Here is a 24,683-nt window from a genome sequence, read left to right on the forward strand (position 1 = left end):
ATACAAGTTAAGACTCTACCATGCAAAGTGAAAGCCATATATCAACAACACCCAAAAAATTCAGTTACCTTCTCTGGGCCTGAGCTCATCTGAGATGGAGTGACACAAAGTGTCAAAATGTGCTGTGATCTGACGAGTCCACATATCCATTTGCTTTTGGAAATCATTTACATCATGTCCTTCGTGCTAAAGAGGAAGAGAGCCATCTGGAGTGCTATCAGCGCAAAGTTCAAAAACCAGTATCCGTGATGATAAGGGTGTGTGTTATTAATGTCTTATTATGCTGCCATCATGACAATGTCTTTTTCAGGGACGTCCCTGCTTATTTCAGTAAGACAATGCGAAGCAACACTGTGCACATGTCACAACAGCATGGCTTCATAGTAAAGCCTGCCTGTTATCTGGTCCTCTCTCCCATTGGAAGAGTTTTTATGAGCAAAAAATGATACCAGAGAATCCAGAGCTACTGAAGTTGTGTATCAAGAAAGATTGGGTAAGAATTTCATTTTCAAAACTTAAAAGATTTTTGTCCTCAGTTCTCAAACACTTACTGAGTTTCGCTAAAATAAAAGGCGAAGGAACATAATGGTAAACAGGGCCTTTCTGGGATATGCTGCAGGCATTACGTTAAATTTAGAAAGAGAAACAAATAACAAACAAACAAATTTATCAGTCGAAACATCAAAAAACTTGTCATGTACTGTATTCTAACTGACTATAAAAAGGGATCAGAAATCGTGCAAACCTTTGCAGAATCTTTTTTTTTAAATCAAGGTTCTATGTTGGCTGATAAATAACAAGAAAGTGCAGAGTGTTTACCAAAGATACATTTAAAATAATTTTGAGATAACAGATTGCCCATTAAAGATGACTGACAAGTTTATTTTTCACTGTGCTGCACAGTATATATCTTAGTTATGATTGATTAATTGAAACAATTAAAGGATTCTTCTAAAAAAAAATTGCTTTATCCATTCATGTTAAAAATCTTATTTTACTGTATTTCTTAAACTGTGAAATACTGACATTGATATATTGCTCAGAAATGCAGAATCTGTCAGGTTCTTAGTGGACAACATTAGATGCAGTTAGATAACAATAATGATCAAATTGTTAAAGTTAAGTTATTTTTGTCACAAATTTGCCAAATCGTTGCAACATATCTCTAATTGAACAGAAAAACGACTGCAGGATATGTAAAAAAAAATAAGACATATGTTCATTTTATATGTCCTTAAGTACACTGTAATAACTAGAGAAATACTGTAAGCGTATGACAGTTACGCTTTTGTCTCCACCGGGATGTAACCTGGCTGCAGCCTCGGGAATAAGAGGCCCCCCAGCGGAGAGGCAGACTGGGTCCGCACTCTGTGATCGGTTTCTCTGTGTCAGTCCAACTTCCCAGAATAGCAACTCGGGCGGGTTGTCTGCTGCTCTGCTCTGCTCTGCTCTGGACGAGATGGAGGAGGAAGTGGTGGATTTAACAACTGTTGCTTTTGCTGCTGCTGCTGCTGCTGCGGAACCAAACTACCTTTTAGCCCGCGCTGCATGGCGCATGTCGGGCTAGAATGATGCCTATTACAAGCCGAGACATTCAGCCGGGATCAATGAGCAAGTTGGTGGGATTATATAAACTCCTACGTGTTTAAGGTAAATAGAAAGAGAGCGAGAGAAACACAAGAGCATGAATCAGTTTCCTGTGTTCGGTTAATTAATCATTACGTGGCTGCTTTAATGTAGCCGTTCAATCTTATTCGACTACATAGGCTACAAAAGCTTGAGAGCTGCTGGAGGCGCATGTCTGCGGCAAAGGCAGACAAGGAGCGTCTGTCTAATGAATGGAAAGCCAGACGGGCTCTGCTGTAGATTGCGGTGATCGGATAACCTGTTGAATTGCAGCTGTCTGTCAGCTCCAAGCCATGCAGGCAACGCAGCCAGCAAAAAAAATCACTTAACACTACAGCGCGTTGGCACAGTAACAACAAAGCCGGCTTCACGGTTTTGCAGCTGATGATTATTAGAGATGCACTGTTGCCAGCGAGGCAAATGCATCCTGTTCTTATTGATTAACCCCGTCTGTATCTCTACAGAACAGAAGAAGAGTTCTCCCACCTGTTTTGCTGCTGACATAAATTTTTAATTCGGCTGCCTGAAGTCACGCTGTAGACAGACCTACTAGGAAGTAGTGCCAAAAGTGGCCTGTAAATTGTAAACGGTGAAACAGTTACTTTTATTCCTGACTAGACAACTGGTTGTTTTTTAGTCATATGTAATGTTCAGGAGGACGGGGTGGTCATCCAGCAGTTTACCCACCAGTTAATTTGCCACTACATCGCATAATTCCCTTCCCCCGCAGTAGCAGTTAAAACGCGTGAGGCTCTGCCGGTCCGACCTTGACTCATGTCTCCACAGTAGATTTTCAACATTGCCAACACACAGACTTCCAGTCTCTTGGTTGTTGAGAATAGCTTGGCTGCTCCCTGCCACTATGGCTAATTCCTTAGGAACCGGTGGATCCAGTTTGATCCATCCCTTTCTTTCTTTCCTTAACCAACTTGTTGAGTCTTCCCCCCTCGGTGTTCATACTCAAAGTGCACCGTGTGCGTCTCGGCTAACAGTTGCGTGAGTTCTGATGAAATGTCCCAAGTTTGAATCAAGTGCGTCTAGTGCTCGATGGGACAGTGTCGGTGTAGCTTTCTAACGTGGAAAAGTCGACGGGAAGCGCGCAGAAGAGGCTTTGACGCAGCAGGAGTCACCTGTAGAACTCTGTAGATGCGCTCATGCGTTTCTGAGCTTACTCAGATTGATCATCATATTTTTTTTTTTCAGCTTCCTTTCATTGGAATTGTTACTGAAAAGTTGTTTTTTTCATATTTTTGCGAGAGATCATTGAACAAGATAGGTAATTTTGACCTTTTTGTTTCTTTAAAGGGAGGTGGAGACAACTTACCACCGCCTCCCTCCGTCCTTGACTGAAATTACCAAGTAATTGTGCATAGGGGAGACGCTTGAAGGTAATTATGAATCCACTTTTTTAATCTGTTTATTACTTTCCTGTTTTTGCTTTCACGTGTAACTTGTAATTTTAGATATCAGAATCTAAAACAACATTTTGTGACTGTAACATGACCAGAGTTTCCTCCATGTAGCTACAGAGGGAGCATATAATCATATATTGACAACTCCACTAAGAAAACTGAAGCTGACTCTGAGTCAGATTTCCATCATCTTTGTAATGCAGTAAACGTCTATTGGAAACAGTTCAATCGAAGAAACTGAATAATGATGTGGGCCATTCTGCACTGGGTCTATAGATGTCACATAATCAAAAGAAAAGTTTCTGGAATGAAACTTTTGATTTCATTTTGTTCTTCTTTCTTTTAATGAAAGAGTTAGGCCTTCTGTTCTTCAAGGAAGACAGCAGTTCTGCTGTGACATAATCCAAATTTGTTTTGTGATACGACTCATTATCCAAATAACTAGGAATAAACTCTGATACAGTTATGTCTAATGCAGTGCTGTTCCAAATTACAATAATCATAAAACACTTACTTATGTGTTGATTCAAATACACTTAATTTGTATGTGGTGACTTAGCTCGTAACTCGACACAATCATAACGATGGGTCGAGGGATGAAATTGGACCCAAATGTTTGTTTGCTTTTGATAGAAATTACAGTCAACTTTTGAGAAACTTGCAACTTATTGACAGCTTCCTTAGAGAAGCCTGTAGACACCATGCATTAACAGCATGTCCATAAATGTTCTGAAAACAGCAACTAAATGAAGTTTAAAACCAGGTGTGCTAAAGTGTATGTCTGTACAGATGAAGCCTGCTGTTTCATTTCAAGTCTAGTTTATTGATTTAATTTTCCCCTATTTTAAGCCAAACAGGTATTAGTCCTTGACTAAAGAGAATGGCATTTCTATATGTATATATATGTACATTTATATATTTTCTTTTGCCTATTTTGAGTAGGGACACTATAGCTTGAACAAGTAATCGTATCATTTCTGCCTCAATAAACCTGGGGTTTCTTAAATGACACCCACATACAGTATGTTCATGGAAGTAAAAGTTCAGAGAACTGGGACCATGCTAGCTCTAATTTAAACTTCTGTTTATACAAGATCATGTTTACAGAGAACATAAAATTGAACACGGTTGCTCACATGTGGCTCATAGGGCAGCTTGCTATGCATTGGTAACTTCTCTTCTCTTGGTCGCTTCTCTTGATAACTGCACAGGCCAGAGTCTCTAATGTAATACAACCACACACCTACTGTTCCTTAAGAGCCTCAAATGTGGGTATGAATATTTTTATAACCTGATTAATAGTTTACAGATCCAGGTTGTTTCAATGGTTAATTCTGAAGGTGCATCTCATTGTTGCCTACTATTTTATTATGACAATACTCAGGGTGCAATGATTTTGAAAATTCCTTTGTGTTACAGAAACCTAGAACTCATAGTAATATTACTTTTATTCCCTGCAGCCCTCCCAAAGCACTTGAAATGGAGGCTACCGATGGCTACTGTGCTAGTGAGTCCTCATATCTCTTGCACACTACATTCAATGCATAATAACACTGAGCAGGTTTCTGCACTATATTGGAGTGTGTGCCTGTGTTTTGTTGCACCAATGACAGTGATAATGACCACGATAACTGCATCTGTGCTATTTTTGTTGTGACTTTTGTGTTGGTGTTAACTTATTTCAACTTTCACATCTCTTCCAACTTTTTGATACAATGCTGTATATATTTTTGCAATCATAAAACTACAAACATTTTAAGGGATTTTCCCTCTGTGCAGCCCTTTTCCTGTTCACCCCTTAAAGGTAGAAAAAATGATGCATTAGCAACATCCTGTTGAATGCAGCAGATACTGGATATGCACTTTGTGGTGCTCCATTGCCCTTTGCTGGTTTCCTTTGGGCAGATCTCTTGAATCACTTCCCTGTCTGCCTTGTATTTTGTTTTGATATGCAGATTTTTAAACAGGTAGCATGTTTTCATGACATCAGCGTGGATTTTAGGTCTCCATTGGGGGTTTGTGCTTATAGGAACACTTGGCAGGCGTGGTAGGGGTGGCGACGGAAGAGGAAATGGAGATTCTTCTCCTCCTTGTCCGTCTGTGGGTCGCTACTGAAATGATAGTTTTGGAACAAATGCTAGTATGTTCCGTTAACATGAATTACAGAAAACACTTCTGCATCCCTATTACTCTTGTGTATTTTACAGTCAATACATTGGCAAGGCACTGCTGACGATGAGAATTTGGGTCAAACCTTGTACATGTTGTCAAACGCATCATCATAATCTTACATATACATCACCACTGGATCCTACCATCCCCGCTTACTTGCAACTATATTATTTTACTCACCATAATTCACTCTTTCATGTGAACGCTGTGCCTTGCAGTCGTAGTCTTTCTTTTGTGCACTGCTTATGAGTCCATTTCAAGGCTATACAAAGGAGATGAAGCTGGAGGACATTAACAGAATGAACTGGCTGCTTTGAGACTAGACAGGGGCTGAGCACCACATATACACACATTTTGTATGTCCAATGCTAGCTCGCTCATAGCTAACATCGCTACAGGTGTTACACTGACAGTGTGGGACAAATAAATACAGAGTTGAAAAATATTTTTTTTTTAAAATGCTGCGGTCAAACTCAGGTTGCTAAAGCAAGGTGAAAAAAATATCCCACCCACCATTAGAATAGTTCTGTGTACTATTCTCCTAAACGTATAGATAATATTATTATAATTTTAAGTGAGGATAATGGTGTCTTTGACTCAGACTGATAGATTGAGACATGCAGTCTGACAGTGTATATGATTGTTTGCAACTGACAATATTTGTCGCTTAAGTTCCTGATTGGCTTCCAGCATCGTATAGAAAATACACGTAAAGAAGAAGAGAAAGGAAGATTTCGTAAGAAAACTGGAGCAACCTTGCTTTTGCGCTGATGTAACACTGTGTCTCTTAATGTACTGTGGCTGGGTTTGAATGCTCACTGCAGCCCAAGGATAGCAGCGCCGTTGAGCAGGTAGAAGCTTTGTCTTCGAAAGGGCTGCTAAATAATCAGGGGTCAAGAATTTAAGCTTACTTCCTATTTAATTAGCCAACCTCCATTATATACGCTCACTTCTCTCAGTGTTATTCTTAACCACATTTACTGTCATTGGCACATTCTCTCTCATACTCACACAGTTATTCTTTTTTTATGCAGACCACACTACTTTCTTTTATTACATACAGTATCGTAATTTATCACACAAGCAATCATTCTCTCACATAAATTATCCCACTCTTTGTCGTGCACTTCTCTTTCACATACACTGTCATTCTGTCTCGCATGCTCATCGTCTCATAGATACATCATGATATCAATTCACACGCCCTTCTGTTCTTGTCATTTCACAGATACTAGATATTTTCAGTCTCTCTCTCTCTCATGCACACACACACACACACACACACACACACACACGCCTCTATTTTAATAGTTCAATAGTTGTTTCTCATATTCACTCCTGTATTGGTGGTCAACAAACTGTCAGACATCTACTAGGTTTAACTACAAAACTTATCTTGTTTCTACATGAAAATAATTAGATTAAATTATGTGATTTCTGGCTGATAAATGACTTTTTTGTGGCTACTGGGGTTCGAGCAGTAATTTGCACAGGTTGTACATTGTACATAGTTGCCATATGGATAAATTTTCTATTAAAGCGTGTTGGACAAGGTTTACAATGTAAGAATAAGAAAAAGGGCAACAAATGGTTTATGGTGTATCACTATATACACCGTACATCACTATACCACATAGTATAAGTCTACTATATTGAAACAAATTAAACAATTCAGTAAGATATTACATTAGTGAATACTCAAAAATAACTGCCATTCAGAAGTTATGCATGATGTAGCTTAATAAGTGCCTGACACTATCTACATAACATTTTACACAGATTTGCATTATGTTAGTTTAACCATTTAAGCATATTTACTATGGTGGTTATCAGCATAAAAATTCTGAAATGGGACTTGAGCAAATAGTCTCAGTATTTCCATGTTTATTCCAACTCTTTGATGATAACGATTCCCCAAATATTTTTGTTAATACCAATGAAGAGTTTCTACTTTGGCTATTCTGAGGAATTCGCAACCCTGCTGGAACCTTAGCAAATTTATTTAAAGTTAATTTAATATTAACTTTATTATTATTATAATTTCAGTCCATTGAAGTTTCAGGTCATCAGCATTATCACATTTAATTGAGGTCCTGCACAGTTATCTGAGGGGAACACTGGGTCTCTCTATGATGTAATGGACTAAAATTAAACTTAACATTATTACTAGTACAATGTAATATCCTTAATAGCTTTGGAAAATGGTGGACTACTCTTAGTTTTTTGTCTGTATTTATCTTGTTGGTTGCCGGGTCAGTCACTGTTTGTGTGTGTGTGTGTGTGTGTGTGTGTGTGTCTTATGGAAGGTTCAGGGTTTGACAAGAAAAACCAGCTCCCATGCAGTGTATATCCAGCAAGCCCAGAAGGAGGGCCTTGTAACTACGGAAAAGAATCTTATTTACCTAACACAGCTACACTTAGTAGTCGTCTTTAAAAATGCAGCCATTTTGTGTCTCTTATTCATTTCTGCCATCATATAATCATCCAGATAGAGCCTGATATTGGTTTAATTTTGGTTTATTGTTACTGTACTACTGTTCCCGAACCATTTGCAATTACTTGTGCTGTCCTTTGAATAAGTTGGAAGACCAGAAATTGCATTGGCTCTTTTTAGATTCCTGAGAGGATGACTACTTCAGAAGTTATGCATTCATTTGTCACCAATGAAGTCAGCATTTAATACACCTACAAGTTTCACGTGTACACATTTGTTCCTTTCCTTTCGTCAGCACTATTAATTGTCCAAATTTGGTGTATTACTCAAAATACCTTTCCCCTGGTGAACCTCAACTGTTTGACATCCTGATATAGTGTTAATACAGGACTGACTCAGCAAATGCCAGACTCCAATGCCAAAACCTTTAATTCATTGCATGCAAGCTTATGTGTGTGGTTTAGCTCTGTTCAAGTTTATAATGCAGCCACCATTTCCTTAAATGATTGAGGTCCCCTTTTCAATAGGTGTGTCTGGACATACATCCTCTTCACGAAGCAGTAGACCGACATGATAAAAGTGACTTTTTCCTTTGCTTGCCAGCGGTGGCCTAAGGACCAGAACACTTGGCCTTTGATGACGAAAGTCTTTATTTGACATCTTAATTTATTTTAAAAAATGCATCATATTGACAGCATCATTTATAAATTAGCAGATATTTGATAGCTCTTGAATGAATACCTAGCAAAAGAATTTATGTTGATCCTTTCATTCTTTCTAACTGTGTGTCAGACTTTTTTAATAGAAGGTTCTAATTGTAGCATTTGAACCAACAGTCCAAAACTATTAGTTTTTGGTTGAGATGGCCAAGCCATGGTGCTGCCAGGCAGAAAGCAGTGTCTGCTACAGTAATGGAAAATCCTTCATGACAAATCTGGGCCACTCCTGTCTCCAGGACAGTATTGCCAAGGGATAGCCAGCGTCGGTCACCTGAGATTTCCTCCAACCCCAACCTGTGCAACCCGAGCCCAGGCCCAGGGATTGTGTCATGGACAATGTCTCCCAGTATGCCCCACTCAGTTCGGCCGCCACTACAATGGAACAATACCACAGAAGAGGTTGTCAAACTAAGAGGAGCTGTCACAGCAAGGGGAGATCTGACACAGATTTCGTTTTTTATGTATGAGGGAATCATTGCAGACATATTCAGCACTGACAAATTGTAACAAGGCCTTCCTCGAAGCAGTTTCAGATGTAGCAAGTAGCACATTCCTTTGATTTTTTTTTTTTTTCCACAGCTATGACTATTGCTTCATCAGTTTTAAAACTATGCGGCAGATTTGTCTCATTATAATTGATACTTTAGAATTTTGTTGCAGTTATTAGTTGTCAGTATGCTTGAGGAAAACCTTAAATTGTGTAGCTGGCGAATGATGGCTCAGTGTGGCTCCTAAGGGATCTGACACCTGGGTCAGCAGGGGTGTTTGCGTCTTGCCACTGTATTGTGCTAGTGACCCTGACGGAGCTTGGGTGTAAGGGGATAAGGGATTGGTTTGCTCTCCCTCTGAGTGGACACAGGGCTATCCATAGCCTGTGTTCTGTTCGGACTGCTGAGAGGATGCAATCTGATCTTTTACTGGACATTAAGATCCCATATGTGCACATAGACATTTCAGTTAAATGCCTTTTGCTTTCTGTGTGGTGACCTCCATTGGTGACCATTCATGTTAGGCTTAAAAGGAGTTATGAAATTATTCATTTTTAATTTGACAAGGAAAGACCTTGTATGAGGGAACTGTTTATTCAACTAGAAATGTTGCTTTTGCTGTCCGTATCAGCATGGAAATCAATAGAGACAGAAATTTGGAGTATACGCTCACAGTCTCTAAGAGTCTCATTGTCATTATGGTCAAAATACAGAATTTTCAGAAGCTCTTATTTGTCGATTGGTCAACTTTTATTTATTTATTTTTTCATCAGTCTTCTTCTTCTTGTTCTTCTCGTTGTTCTTCTTTTGCTTTGATCATGCATCAAAACCTCAACAAAAATAAAAAGAAAAGTAATTTTTTTTCACATAACAACATTGTATTGTATATTGTACAACTACAGTATTGTGCAGTACAATGAATATTGCTGTGTTTCTGTTTGTCTCCCAGGTAACGGCCAGTGCTCTCCCAGTGAGGAGAACTCGAGAATGTTGGCAAATATGTCAACACCTAATGGACAGACAGTTCCTCAGGGTCCTAATTCCCCCAGTGGTGAGTGCTCAGTTGAGAGGTGCACAGTAAAAGCCTTCTGGAGAAGGAAGGCTTATTATATTTACTCTGAATTGCTGAAAGGCCTTTATGTGAAATACAGGATGTGTTAAGTTTGGGTTTTTGCTCAGTAAATTAACAGGATATTTGAGCAGATCTGAAAACATTTGCTCTTTACGAGTAAGCCAGTGAATTGCATGGCAGCTTGTCACCACTTGTATGTGAGTATGTGTTTGAATGAGTAAATGGGGGCCAAACATCTCTTCACATAAAATGACACCATACTAAAAATCTAAGACAAACGTGAAATAGATTCCCATCGTAAATAAAAAAATGTGATCTTTTATACACTTCTATAGCAGAAGCATAGCTTGGTTCCTTTCAGTTTATTGACCTGGCACCTCTGATTAGCTCTAGCGATGTCACTGTGAAGCAGCAAAATACGAAAAGGGGAAACTAAGTGAGACAAGGCAACAAGTGAGAAAAAGGGAAGCCTGTTTCCCACAACTTTTTAGATACAGTGAGGTGGCTGGGCGATAGTTTTCACAGGGAGATACTTTTCACAGATAAGAGCTGTTGTCATTCTGGAAGTTGCCTAACATGATTTGCTATTTGAGGTCTGGTTACAAAAGACGGGCTGCATCATATCATGTGTTGAAAATAAGCATGAAGTGCTGTCAAAATTTCAGTTGAATGCATAAACTTGTAAGGTTAAACACAAACTGTACAGCAGTTGTACAGTGCACTGTGTCTGGTAATATAGGAGGAGTAGAGTGACAGTTTGGGTAGTATGAGTGACAAGGTGTCTTATTAATAATGTTAAGTTGTTTTCAGTCAAGCTCCCAATTGTTGGGTTATGGTAAACTCAGACATATCACAGACTCTACTGCACTGCTTTTGGAAGAGGGATGGAAACATACTGAAACTACAGCTGGATGATTTTAAGTGCTCCTTTTGTTGTTACAACCATTTATCAAAGATGTATCCTCATCTGACCACTCTGTATTCCACTCTACCACACTGGAGAGACAGATGCAAAGATGCAAGGAGCTGAATAGCAAGGACATTCAGGTCTGCTCTGTGTTGCCAGGATACAGCTGTCGAAGACAATTTCAATGTGTGCATTGGGATAAGGGTTTTTTTCTGTTCAAACTGTGGCATTAGAAAAATACAGTATCAGTTTAAAGAATGCAGTTGCTTTGTGCAGATTTCTCTCACAGTATAAATGTTGCCTGAATTTCTAAATGTATTCTACTAGCCTCTGAGAGTTAAGTGGATGCAGTTCCAAAGCCTGAGGGGACAGTTGATGGATGCAGTCAGATGGGAGGCTTTAGTAAAACAACCACATATGCTCACACCGTGATTATTACCCCAGTAAATCCCAAAACAGGCTAGTCAGGATCAGTAAGTTTTGTTTGGATTGTGTCCAGAGATCTTTCCACACTACGTCTAAAGCCCCCTGTATTCATTTTAACCCATTAACAAGAAACAAGATTTGATTTTTATTTTAATATGCCCCCATTTCCAGGCTCAGTGCCCAGTTTGACTGTTGGAAATCATTCATCACAGCTGTAGTGAGAATAAAGTCAAGTGTACTACAGGCCTAGAATCGCAGAGTGCTGTATAAAACATCATAATTTGAGCAAGGAAAGCACCGTAATTCCTGATTCCTTGATTGTATGCATCTGTGGGAAAGGTGAAAATTCCAAGACAAAGAGAAACGAGTCCCCTCAGAAGACAAAGTTGATTTGTGACACCATTAGTGTTTGACAAGAACTGCAATCTCTCATCTGTCCTAAAATTTCTTCTCATGTCTTTTGTAACAAATAAAAGAATTAAAAAATTGGTGTATGCTGTATATACAGTACACACATGATACATATACACATGATTATTAGGACAAGAATGCAGGTGAACGAAACTAAGTGTGTCCCTGTCTGTTGCATGTGCATTTTTGTCTTCATCATTTCTTTGTAGAAATATTACTAATTGTTGGTGACTGATGCAGATGGTGAATAGTTTTTCCCGCCACAACCACCCACACACAATTATACACTCTTTGCCCTTGTCATGCAGCCAATCTTCCATTGCTTGTCAGGTGTAAACTACGGGCCTCTGACACTCCCTTTCTCCTCAGGGACAGCCAGGAACAAGCCCAGCCTGTTTCTCCCTCTTTCTGTCTCTTGACAATTTATCAGTCCATCCTAATGCCGTCTAAAAGTTGAGTTGCTAATGTTCTAGTATGTCCCCTCTTCCTGCAGTTTCATTAGATATTATTTTTACATGGCAATACTACTTAAGTGGTCAAAATATTTCACCTCCAACCAATCCAGCCCATCCTGAGACCATCGCAGTTCATCTTGAGCTTTTTAATTCAACTCTGCAGATGCTATACGTTTTAGTGTAATCTCTCCATTTTTGGCTAGGTCATGCAACCCAGGGTCAACCTAGTTGCTGTTGGAGAACATTTTAACAGTAGAAGTAGGCAATGTTTAGGGTGCTCCCGAAAAAACCTGTAATATCTGAATGTGATGCTGTAAAAATGTGCATCTCAGATTGCCATTGTTTTTGTTTTACAGAACTGACAATTAAGCAAGAGGAAGAAACAGTAGAGGAGGCTGACAACAGAAGTCCAGCAATTGAAGAAACAGGTCAAACAGGAGAGGAAGAACCAGCACTAGAGGAATCCATGAGTGGCAGTCCAAACAATGTACAGGATGGATTATCTGGACCAAATGTGACAGCTGATACAGGAAGTCGACAATCAAATGGTACGATGATTGTATTTCCAAAAGTGTTTAGCTTCCAAAAGCTTTAAATAAGCTGTTTTGTAAAATTGTCACAATTATTTCATGAACATCTTTTTGTGCATTAACCATCCACACAGGATTCTTATTTTGTAATGATTAAAATCAGGGCGGTGTGCACATTTCCCATTCTTAAGAATGAGTCAGAAATCGTTTGTTTCCTCGACAGTGGGCGTGGAGTACTTTCTGTTTTTTGTGTGTGTGTGTGTGTGTGTGTCTGTGTTTTTGTTGAACAACAATAGCTTAGACTTGGAATTATTATCAGGGAAAAAATATCCTTGGAATCCCCCGCAACCTGTTCCAACTGACGCCATGACTGCTCTGGTTGTCACAGCCTAGGATCATATTTCTCTTTTCCAACTGGCTGCAGATCAAAACATTTTCCATTAGAACAGAAGACACTAAGATGTGTACAGAACAGCGAAAATCCATATTATATAAGGTCAACCATAGACTTGGCTCAGGAGAGATAGACCTGTGGACGCTTTGTTCATTATCTTGGGAAAAAAATGTATTAAGTACAAAAATGTACACAGGTTAATGCAGTACAAACACTTTTATCAGTGAGTATGAATAATTGTATGAATTTAGTTCCACTATTGCAAATGTGAGGAGATGACTTTTGATTTTTATTTATTTTTTTTTATTTTTTTCAGATTAGTTTGACACAGAGTAGTTCACTGAAGTTTACTTTATTCCAATTTATGAATGAATGCTGGCATACACAAGTACTCTACTTGAGCCAATACAAAATTATTTTTCTTTTCACAATGGTATAGATAGAGAAGGGACTGATTATTATTCTGTTTCATGTGAGAACAATTTGACAGAGGTAATATTTCATTTCTACATTATAAAGGAGCTATAAGTGCTTAGTGGTTCATGCAAACACAGGGGACAAAGTGTGTGTGTGAGTTTTGGACCACAAAAGTTAAATGAGTTCAGGGTTCTTGATACTTCCTAAAAACATCTTCCACAGTGAGTGTGGTATTGACTTCCTGTGCCTGCCTCCATCAGGTGACAGGCCGTTCCAGTGCAACCAGTGTGGCGTCTCGTTCACCCAGAAAGGAAACCTCCTGCGACACCTCAAGCTTCACACCGGTGAAAAACCCTTCAAATGCCCCTTCTGCAGCTATGCCTGCCGACGGCGTGATGCCCTCACTGGTCATTTGCGCACTCATGCTGGTAAGACTCCTCCTCAACCTCTTCCCTTTTTACTCATCCACCTCTTTCACCCTAAAGAGACTTCCTTTCTTTGTGTTTCAGAGATAGGGGTTTGCCTATATTTATTTTAAGAGTTTCTGTTCAGTATTTTAGACAGACTCTTTCATGTCTACACTCTCTACCTCCCTCTATGTATATGTACTTTATTGTCCTAACCTTATTTTCTAAAGCTAATGGAAGAGCTAGCAGAAATTCAGTAGCCACAGTAGTCACACTTGCTAGTTGGTGACTCTCTGTATTGTGCTGTTGTGTTAGATGTAATGGTGTTTTTTTTTTTCTAATGTAAGTGTTATAGACAGCGCTGTGAGTGCTTTGTGGTTAGGTACCAAGGACAAGCTGTTCCTTGACTCGCTAAGGAGGAAACTATATGTCTGTAGAGAAACACATGGGGAGTGCTGTCTGTGTCTCTCAACTGTAACCCACATTTTCTATCAGAGAGGATGTGCTCGCCCCTCTTTTGCTCCTTTGAAATCAAGGTCAGACAATAGCGTCATTTCTGCCCGTGATGCCCCCACTGGGGTTATTTATGCACAGTTCCCTTTTAGAGAGAGGTATTGTGTGCATTCATGTGTTTGTGTGCAATCTTTGAGTGTTTGCATGTCTGTAATCTCAGTCCTGGTTGTCTGTCTCATTTCTTACTCAAATGCTTCTTTTGTGCATTTCTGTCTTGATCTTTTTCTCCACATCCTCCATTATCAGCCATGACCATTTTCCTGCTTTCACTTCCTTCATTGTTCAGCTGAATTTGTTTGTCTCATCTCCTAACCCCCCTTTTCTCCTGTAAAATCATCATTAGTAAGTTACACCTGCCTTCCTCTGGTCATTCAGTTGGAAAGTCGATGGAAGTCGATGCTGCCAAGCTGTGCTGCTACGATGTTCTTTTGTGAACAGGGACTAAGTCCTCAGTTTCTGAGTGATGCAGGCCTGGCAGCTCTGGCCTGGTGCCCTACTAGGAAGAACAGGTGTAGCCAAAAGAGGGAAATGCAGCACTGAAAGAGAGGTCAGGCGAGGAAAAATATAAGAGAGAGAAAAAGTAAAATGTAGTAAAACAAAAGTATGTTTTGAGGCCAGTTAGAATTGCACATTGAAGCACAGCTTGTAGGTGGAATGATAACACTGGAAAGGCAGTGTTTGAAAGTGAAGGGATTTCACATTTTGTAAAACAGAAAATTTAAATTCGTGCAAGTTCCCGTTATTAGCCAAATGCAATCAGTCAAGTGAGTCTGAGTGCACAGTTTGGATCATTTACATGAATAAGAATAGTGGCTGTAAGGTGGATTCTTCAGGTCTATCCAACATCTGCGCAAGGTTGTGTTGTGTGTGGGTGGTTATAGAAATATGAAAAACTAATGAAGTCTCTATAGTGAGTGTGCAGGAGAGTGTGTCAATGTGAGCCACTAAGAACGAGGGAGCAATAATTGATTGAATACTGCCTACTTCGCTGTTTTAGTTTCACGGCTGGAAAGCAGCAATGAAGATGATTTCCATGATGACGTTTCATCATGGAAATAATTTACTCTTTCATTACTCAGAATGAATATTACAGCAATGACCCTGCAAGCACACCTAACCACACTTAAATATTACTGAAACCTTTTGTTATTAGCCACTACTTTCTGTATCTGTTCATACTCAGAAAAAAAAATGATCATGAACATAGTTTCAAGTTCTGCCAATACAATGTCATTCATAGACCACAAGAGTACTGCGCAACAGATAAGAGCAAAAAACCATTTCATTTCACATGATTCACCAAAAAAAAAGTGCCTACGGATGCAACCCTGGCCCCGTCATTCTGTAACAAGTGGGTTTTCTTTCGCTCACACAAATCATAGAGGTTGTCTTGGGAAGAAAAGGTTACGTTTAGAGATATATAAATATCCAGTTCTTGTGACTTGCTTTCTTGTAGTTTGCTTACGTGTTAAGTGTTTAAAAAATGAAGATAAAAACTGAACATCCCGTTCTGTGGGAGAAAAAGTACTTATGTTCACGTGTGAAATATGACCTACCTCTAAATGTGTGTGTATGTGTGTTACAACCTCCGTACCTCAAACTGAAATGTTTTTGGTTTCTCTGTTATTACAGTCACTGGAGCACAGGATGATCGTCTCATCTTCTTCTAGTAATTGCTGTCACCATTATGCCAGTGAATGTCTTACTACATCGCATTACTAATGATGGTGTCTGGGTCACATTGGTATGCTTGTGTGGCCTTATGAGTCACTGGGTTAGTTTTAAGAGTACTCGCGTCACAGGTCATGGACCTGTTTCTAGTGTCTGACTACTAAGATTTTTACTTCAATACAATATGTTGTACTTTTACACATTGTTAAACATTTTTAATACAACCGATAGATTAAAAAGGAAACAGTTCATGTAGTATAAAGGTGGTTATACCAGTAACTTCGCTCATGTCTGCTGTGGTTTCTCCTGCATTTCTCAAATTCCTGGTCAACTCATAACTATGCGCAGTCTTGCTGGAGAATAATGTCCTTCAACCATAACAGCCACACCTGGATGTTGGATAGATGGAAGACTAGATGGTCTGGTCTGATGTCTTGCCTGAGATAGATATAAAGGACACGTCTTCATCTTTCCACTTGTCTAGATAGGAAGGAATTGAATAAAATAGAAATGGCAAAATGAATCATACTCCACCTCCATAGCGGTTTAACATTGGGGAATTAGTTTCCTACCACCACCATGGGATGCATGACCAACTCCGCTATTCACTCAAACATACAGAGAACTCCCACTCTATGTTTCAGAGACCAAAGGGTTTTGAAATACAGACCTCACGGTGCAACTATCTGTCGCCCACAGCATCTCTTTGTGTCTGACTACAGTTGTGTGGAATCCTCACACTAGTAGTGGAACATCCATGATCTCAGAGACTGGTTTGTTTGTACTACTGACTGTTCTCAGTATTTACTACTACACCGCCGCACTGCCTGCAACACTGCAGCCAATTGGATTATCTCATTGGACGCTGCCCACCTTCCGTGTCTTTATAGCAATGAATGAACTTAATACTCTCCCCCTCAAATGTCTTCACTTTTAGTTGGCAAACCACACAAGTGCAACTACTGTGGACGGAGCTACAAACAACGAACTTCCCTTGAGGAACACAAGGAGCGCTGCCATAATTACCTACAGGGTATCAGCCTGGATCCAACTGTCAGCACTGGCCCTTACACAGGTAAATAGTTTTACTTAAAAGAAAAGCATGGAAAAGAAAGTCTGATGTGTAATAGAAACAGCAATTCAATGCAATGAAATTAAGGAGAATCTCAGTGTATCAGCGTATCATGTATACCAGTAACATGTACACTGCTAAGTTTATTCAGTGGAATTAATACAATTGTTCTAGTATGGATCTAATATTGGATCTAATATTTTTAAGTGAGTGAAATATAAATAAAGGCTGAAATTAAGCACAGTTTAATACATTAATACAGAACAGAAGGTTTACTGACTGTCAATGATTTATTCCGTGTAATTTTTATTCATTTTATTATCTGTACTTCTGTAATGCATGTATAATAAGATAACTGCTGAGATATTGACAATTTCAGTCATTCTGTCTGCAGTCAACAGAGTAACAACATTTTAGAACATGTTAGAAAGGTTTGTTGGGTAAGGCTAAATTGAACAGTGTCAATCCATGTTAAAAATAAATGTTCTGAAAAACAAATTTCATTTTCATTTTCATTTTCATGTCCAAAGGAAAATGAGATCTTTGACTGATCAAATTTGCTTTGGTCAGTCCCTGGTTTAGTCCCTCTATTCAACACCAAAATGTGCTCTTGTTATTTGTAACCCCCCCTTCCCATCCTCTTTCAAGGTGAGGTTCCTACAGAGCCGAGGCCTATGGCAGAGGCCAACAACATGGCTACGTTTGATCGACCGCCCGTTATTGAAAGGCTGCACAACAATGTGGGCAAGAGGAAGAGTACCACACCCCAGAAATTTGTGGGTGAGTATCAGTCAGTAGTCAACAGCTTTCTCTACTTTTGACGGTATCCATGAGGAATGGTTTTATATACAGTATTATGTAATCTGATTACATATAAACTCCTCCATTTGCTTTGTATGAGTCTAAAGTTGAGGTAGTGATTGAAAACAATTTACTCTGCTGTGTTTTGCACTGATGCACTACCATGCAAATCATATTGACTATGGTTTTTGCCTTGAGTCCAACTCTCGCAGCATTTCAGTGCATCGGCATGAAAGAAATGTATTAATTGTAAGAGCATACAGTAACTGGGACTCAAAAATTGCTTTAAAGAGTCTTGCATGTAATGCATTAGATAAACTGCCATCATGTAATACAACTGGTATCACTTTTTTGTTGACAGAATGAAAATATGTTAATTTACCTAACTTTTTATTTTGTTCTTACTTAGTTTTCCCTTCATTTTCACTGTTGCATTATACAATATTATATAATATCACACATTAACCCTTCTCTGCTTATGAACACAGATATTTTTTTCTGAATTTGGTTTTATTTGCCACACTATTAGAAAAAGAGAGTGAGAAAGCTAGAGCACGCGGTTGACTGAGAGGCAAGGAAATGTTTTTCACTCTGTGGTTACGTACACCTGTAACTTTGCCATTGCTCTTATCGAGAGAAAACAGCTCACCGCATCCCTGTTCTGGAGGGGTTAAACAGTGCAGTAGTAGATGGATGGGGCTTTCCACCCCATTATACACGTACACACAGAACATCAAGAGCAAAATATGAAAAACAAGGCCTGAAATATCAGCAAGATATAAGTTAGACTGCTGAGAAAGGAAAATTTGTGAAGTCAATCCCTGTTCATATTGGTTAATATTGTTTTTCTTCATTGCTTGTAGCTAAAAGCAAGAGTGTTTCCCTTCACTTTTGCTATTGCATCTATATTTATTATGTTTTGTGTCATTTTGTTACATTTTGAAATGATATCACCCTGTGAATTAATTTAATTTCACAGTTTAGTTGTGTTACTCTGTTTCGTGCAGGTGAAAAGGTGTCACGCTACAGCTACCCTGAAATAGGCTATGAGATGGCCCTTAAGTATGACAAGCAGGCTGAACTGTTGCCAGCCCACATGATGGACCAGGCCATCAACAATGCCATCACATACCTGGGATCGGAAACCCTTCGGCCCATACTCCACCATCCAGGTCCCCATCTCTCTATGGCGGAGGTGGTGCCCATGGTCAACCCCCTCTTCCACCATGTCCTGCCATTAGGCCAACGAACGGAGCGTCCAGGAAACTGTGACTCACTGCCACCCCAGTCCCATGACCTCCCCAGCCATCCTATCACAAATGGCCCCACTGTTTTAACCAGGCATGGCAAGCTGTCCCAGAGAGGGCAAGAAGAATCTCCTAACAACAGTGGACTTGACTCTGCTGACTCAGCTCGCAGCAGCCCTCAAGAGAGACAGGGCTACCCTGGGAGCAACATCCCGTCTGGCCTCAGATCTCGAGCCAGTCCAGCTGTGGTCTGTTCAGGTGAGCGGGTGACAGAAGCTTCACCCAGAAGTGGGGCAGGAATGGGGACTGGGATAATGCGAGTGGCCGCAGAGAGGCCTGTGAGCCAGGAAGGTGTGCGGGTGTTCGGACGAGAGGGCCAGGAGTTGCGGGCCTTCCAGTGTGAGCACTGTCGAGTGCTCTTCCTGGACCATGTCATGTATACCATTCACATGGGTTGCCATGGATACAGGGATCCACTGGAGTGCAACATTTGTGGTCACCGCAGCAAAGACCGCTATGAGTTCTCCTCTCATATAGTCCGTGGTGAACACACCTTCCAGTAAGAGGATTGCTAGGAAGGCAAAGAAGGGAAAGGAGCAATAGCCTGATATCCGTCCTTATCCCCAAACCTCTGAGACTGCACAGCTGAATGGCACTGTAGGCAAGTGTAGCACAATCACAGCATAGACTTCTTTTTAAGCTACTTATTGTGAATTTGAACAGTTCAACGATCATTATATGAAGGTATGGGCCAAAGACACATTTTCTACATATTGAATTGAGATTAATGTAGAGGAAAGAAGGTAAGTTGTTTATTTTTCACTCCGAATGTTCCCAAATTATATAACTGAGCAGCTTTAGGACAATTTTGACTAGTTTTTCATTTTAATCTAATTTGGGAATGTCTTCTCTTGTGGTTGTTCTGCCATAATACTTTTGTTACTTTTGTTTTGTTATTCCTTCTTTTTGTCCTCAGTACATTGGATTAAAAAAAAAGTTTCAGTTCAACAAGACCAGACAGTTAGCACAGATGACTTCAGGTAGCCTCTAATTCAGTTTAAAAAAAATACTAACATTCATCAGTAGTTTTATGGATGGTGGTACTAGTAGATATGTAACATACTGTTGCATATCACATATTTTCAGTTTTCTTTTATTTCTTTTATTATTATTTTACCATGACCCTTATTTTCTTTCTTTTTGACCAGTGACGTAATACACATAATGGTCTGTCGCTGTGTGTTCTAGCTGTATGCAACTTGATGTCCATTTGGGCTTGTTTGCCATATGTGGTTTTCTCTGATTGTATCTCTTTGCAGCTGTAGAAATTTGAACAGTCATGCCATCATCTTGAGCATTTTGCTTTGCTTTAGTATTGCCATACATAACTGCATAACTTCTAATCAATTACCAAACATAGATTACTAGCAAGACTGTAATAATTGAAAATAAAGCATTTAAAACTACATCATGCTTTACCATTGATCACCAGTAATGGATACCACATTTTTTGAGACTTTTATTCCTGTTTTCCCACGAATATAAGAAAATTATTAGAATATAAATACCTCATTTTTGAAGTTGGTGAAGTTTAAGCTGAAGCTAAAGCTATTGCTAACTCTGTAAAAAGGCTACATAACTGGCTGATAGCAGAAAGCTACCTCTTAACAACCCTATATAGGTTTCAGCTGAAGTGATAGCCCTCTTTATTAGACTTGGACTGATATTGTCATGTCGAATGAGGTTGTTTTTATTGTTTTTGCTTCACTAGGCAAGCTATGCTAGCAGCCGAAACTAGCAGTTCTGGCTAGCACATTTAAGTTTTGAAATTTCCTATTATCATGCATGTTTAAGGCTATCCACCACTTATTTACTTAGACCTTTTCCCAGTTATCAGTGGCTGGTAAAGCACTGTAACTCTACTCGCAGAAATAAAGAAGACTACCAGTTTATTGTTGCTAGCTTGTATATTTTGTCATTTAAAGTAAATAAAGAAAAAAAAACTGCACGTTTTGACATTCATATCCAAAAGAAGCATTTCCAATGCAAAAGATCTGAATTTATGTTGTTTTGTTATTTCACTCCATAGTAATCAACTTCGATCTATTCAGTTTGCATTTACAAGGTAGAACTATTGATCATGAAGCAAAATCACCATGAATGGAAAGCAGTACTTTGTCTAGGTTAAGTATAACATAAAGGTTCCTGTCAGTCCTGTCTGTGACCTTAAAAGGTTCAGTTCATGGCCATCTTTTTATCATCTTAATCTCTAAGCTGACACCTGCTAATGTGTTGTCCACAACTGTCTAGTTGTTAGTTTCCCTGGTTGCTCATTAAACATTATTGGATCCTGGTGGCGTTTGGGTTGTGCTGTTTGAACACGTAGTTTATTTGAAAATGGCTGACTGCCATATTGATAGCATAAAGTGAGAGAGAACTGGTTTTATTTTTATGATTTAAATATCTAGAAGTCATGCAAGTGGCTGGCTGGAGTTTGATGCTTTATTGGATACCAGTGGGATAAAGGAGGCCAAAGATATTGCATGGATTTCTTTTCTCTGATGTACCTCACTTTAATGCTTTAATCCTGACTTTTTGACCTAAACTACATGGTGATTTAGGCTCGACGGCTTGAGTATTGTGCTTTTCAGTGCTTTGGCATAGGGCCAGGTGGGGACCTGCCTTACTGGTGCTGTTTTCAAGCTTGGCTACATGCTTACATGTTTGGTTTCATTGTCATCTCTCTTCTACTTGAATGTCATGACAAATACTGGGAAACATCACAGACTCTGCACAAAACACTTGGTGTGCGGTGCTTCGTCCTTGGCATCGTAAGATGTTGGCTATCTTTAATTGAACACCTACAGTTCACTCCATTATGGTATTAGAGGGAATTCTTAATGTGTATGGTGGGCATTTATCATTTTCATTTCCTACGATAGTATTGTCAACCAAATCTTGTCTGTTCATTCTCTGCTCTTCATCAACACCATCACACAAATGTCTTTCATGCTCTTACTCTTTCTGAATCTCACTCTTGGCATTCCCATATTATCACCACATTCATGTATGTCCTTGTACATAGGTAATGGAGAATGAAACAGTCTGAGCAAGAGGAAAAGTGAAAAGAGTAGTGTGGTTACCACATAGCACTACTTTGAAGGCACTTCCAAAACTGTAGCATTCCAAGTCACCTCATAAAACTTCTAGAAAATTAAAAGCCCATATATGCAAAATTGTAAGTAGGAAATAAGCCACTTTACAGATCTCTTGTCCATTATTTACAATATGTTGAAGGATTACAGATTTGGTCAATAAGGCTATTTGCAGCTTTTACTGTCTCTCCCTGTGAAATGACTCAGACTGTGCTTTGTACAGTTGGCCATGCACTTTATGTCCATGCCATGATAGGTAGCATTGTTTTGGTTTGTTTTGTTTTTGTTTTTTTTTTTGTTTCTTTTTTTTTGTTTTTGTTTTTGTATAGTTGCTCTAATAAAGTGTCTTTAGAAAGCACTGACAGAACACAGGTTAGTCTTTCCTCTGAAAGAACAATCTTTTAGATGCGTATTGGAAAGCAAGACTCAATGTCAGTTTTACTATGGTGTCCAATGAAGACATTCCATTGTACCACAAGTTTGGCATTACTAGCTTCTCACTGGTCAACATCATAAACAGTCCATTATTATGTAAGGTTATACTCAGTGATCTACTCTTCTACATTCATTGTCTACTTCTTATCAAATGGCAGCTTTATCTCTGTTTACATGTTGCTTTTTATATGCGCAACTGGTGCCCAGCCAGCATAAAAACTAACAGTCTGTAAATTATTGGCACTGGAAATTGTTTACACCTCACAGCTGTGATATTGACTCTATACATTCCTCTGTTATATTATTCATGTATATATTAATTATCTGAAGCCTTATCTGTTCATACAAGGGGTCCTTCTGAAACAACATGTCCTTCTAATGATCCCATGGTCTAATGTAGGTTGATGCTGCCCTGATTTTTCTTTTTTAATCCCCTTCAGAAGGAATACAAATAGACAGACAAAGAGCTAGACTAAATTGAACAGTGCATAATATATGACAGGATATTCAAATTATTTTCTTGATTTTGATTTGTTCTCCTGCTTGTATTTGGTAAGGCCTTGGGGCACAGACATATTTTGGTCTTGTTCTGATGCAATGTTATAATAATGACAGCCTTACTTGTACACAAATTCTTTAAATGGAGCAGCCATATGAACAAAAAGAAAAACAAGGTTTTGTCAGCCCACCTTGTGAGTGAGGAGTTTACTTGAAAATCAGAATCATTGCTATTGTCTGAGATTGCGGGGATGTTTTTGTAAATTTTGTGTGTGTGCTAAATGTCTATTTTTCTGCTGATATGTTAATGCAATGAGTTTTGTGAACTTTTGTGTGTTTTTCTTTTTTTAAGTTCAAAAATGTTTACAAAAATGTAAAAGACTGGGTTCAGGTGACTTGTATTTTTTAAGAAATAAAAGAAAGGTGTATATTTTGGCAATGAATATTGAAATTATCCAGAAATGTGTGTGCAGAAATTGATCATCTCTGACACTGATAAGAACTTTCTGAAGTGAGGGCTCTCAGGTATTTGCATAGCTTGTGTATTTCTATGTCCTAAAATATGTGATTTATTTATCAAAAAAGATGCACAGTAATTTCTTTGAATGTGGCGAAGGAAGATGTAAGATTGTTTAGCCCTGTTTTTGACACCAGTGACTTTACATGAAGACACACTGCTATGAAGAGTACAATGTATTTTTAAGGCATGGGTTTCTCTCTATTAAAGAAATGATTTCACTGCTGTTGGCTGTTTTGTGAATTCTGGAACAGGAAGTCAGACATGTTGCTAGATAGTTTTCCCTCAAAACATGTAAACTGTATCTTATCTGCAATTAAAAGAGTTTAATCTGGGGAACAAATACAGTTCTGAAATCTTATGAAAAACCTGCAAGGTCATGAAACTGAAAAAGGTTAAAACACATCTATAGAAGTGACTTGACCACTTATGTGTGGTTTAACATCTCTGCTGCTGTTTTTAGGTTTGAACTCTTCCTGTTATAACTGTGACTTTGACCATGAATACAAAGGGAAAATTCAGCCCCAGTAACATGACTTAAATAATTTTATTCCACTGGTTTTGCAAAGTAAAGTCAAAATCCATAAATGTCAAGCAGTAAACTGATGAGATAATCTGTTAACATTTGATGAACTTGAAGAATATTTACATGAAAATCTATCCCAATGTGTTTTTATCAGAAAGTGTGTTCTTAATAGCCTCTGCCATAGTAAGTTATAGTCAATTTTAGAGTACATCTCATCTCTCAGTTGCTCACCTTCAAGACAGACTCATTCAAATTCACCAGCTGCTCTGTACGATATCATAAAAAATAACATACAGTCCATGAAGTATATGTTAGGGAGAATTTTCCATATAAAATTTAATAGGCAAATTTCCTGGACATGAATTACGGAGAGAAAAC

General features: G+C 38.9%; 1 protein-coding gene across 5 annotated transcripts; it reads left to right on the forward strand.

Annotated features, from left to right (window-relative positions):
* The first annotated feature begins 327 nt into the window (after nt 1-327).
* ikzf2 (IKAROS family zinc finger 2) lies at nt 328-24,000 on the forward strand. Of its 5 annotated transcripts, none has more exons than XM_046403873.1 (10): nt 328-493; nt 1,320-1,650; nt 2,932-3,014; nt 4,499-4,545; nt 9,801-9,902; nt 12,479-12,670; nt 13,724-13,891; nt 16,992-17,129; nt 17,775-17,906; nt 18,935-24,000. In XM_046403873.1, exons 4-10 carry the CDS (start codon nt 4,518-4,520, stop codon nt 19,735-19,737), a joined length of 1,563 nt encoding a protein of 520 aa, XP_046259829.1. In that variant the 5' UTR covers nt 328-493; nt 1,320-1,650; nt 2,932-3,014; nt 4,499-4,517; the 3' UTR covers nt 19,738-24,000. The 5 variants fall into 5 exon arrangements, with proteins under 5 accessions (XP_046259829.1, XP_046259832.1, XP_046259830.1 ...); XM_046403876.1 differs by having other exon boundaries at nt 1,393-1,650; XM_046403874.1 differs by having other exon boundaries at nt 1,320-3,014.
* Nucleotides 24,001-24,683: the final 683 nt, after the last annotated feature.

The sequence above is a fragment of the Scatophagus argus genome, chromosome 11 (genome assembly GCF_020382885.2).
Source record: "Scatophagus argus isolate fScaArg1 chromosome 11, fScaArg1.pri, whole genome shotgun sequence".
In the NCBI taxonomy this organism is placed as follows: Eukaryota; Metazoa; Chordata; class Actinopteri; family Scatophagidae; genus Scatophagus; species Scatophagus argus.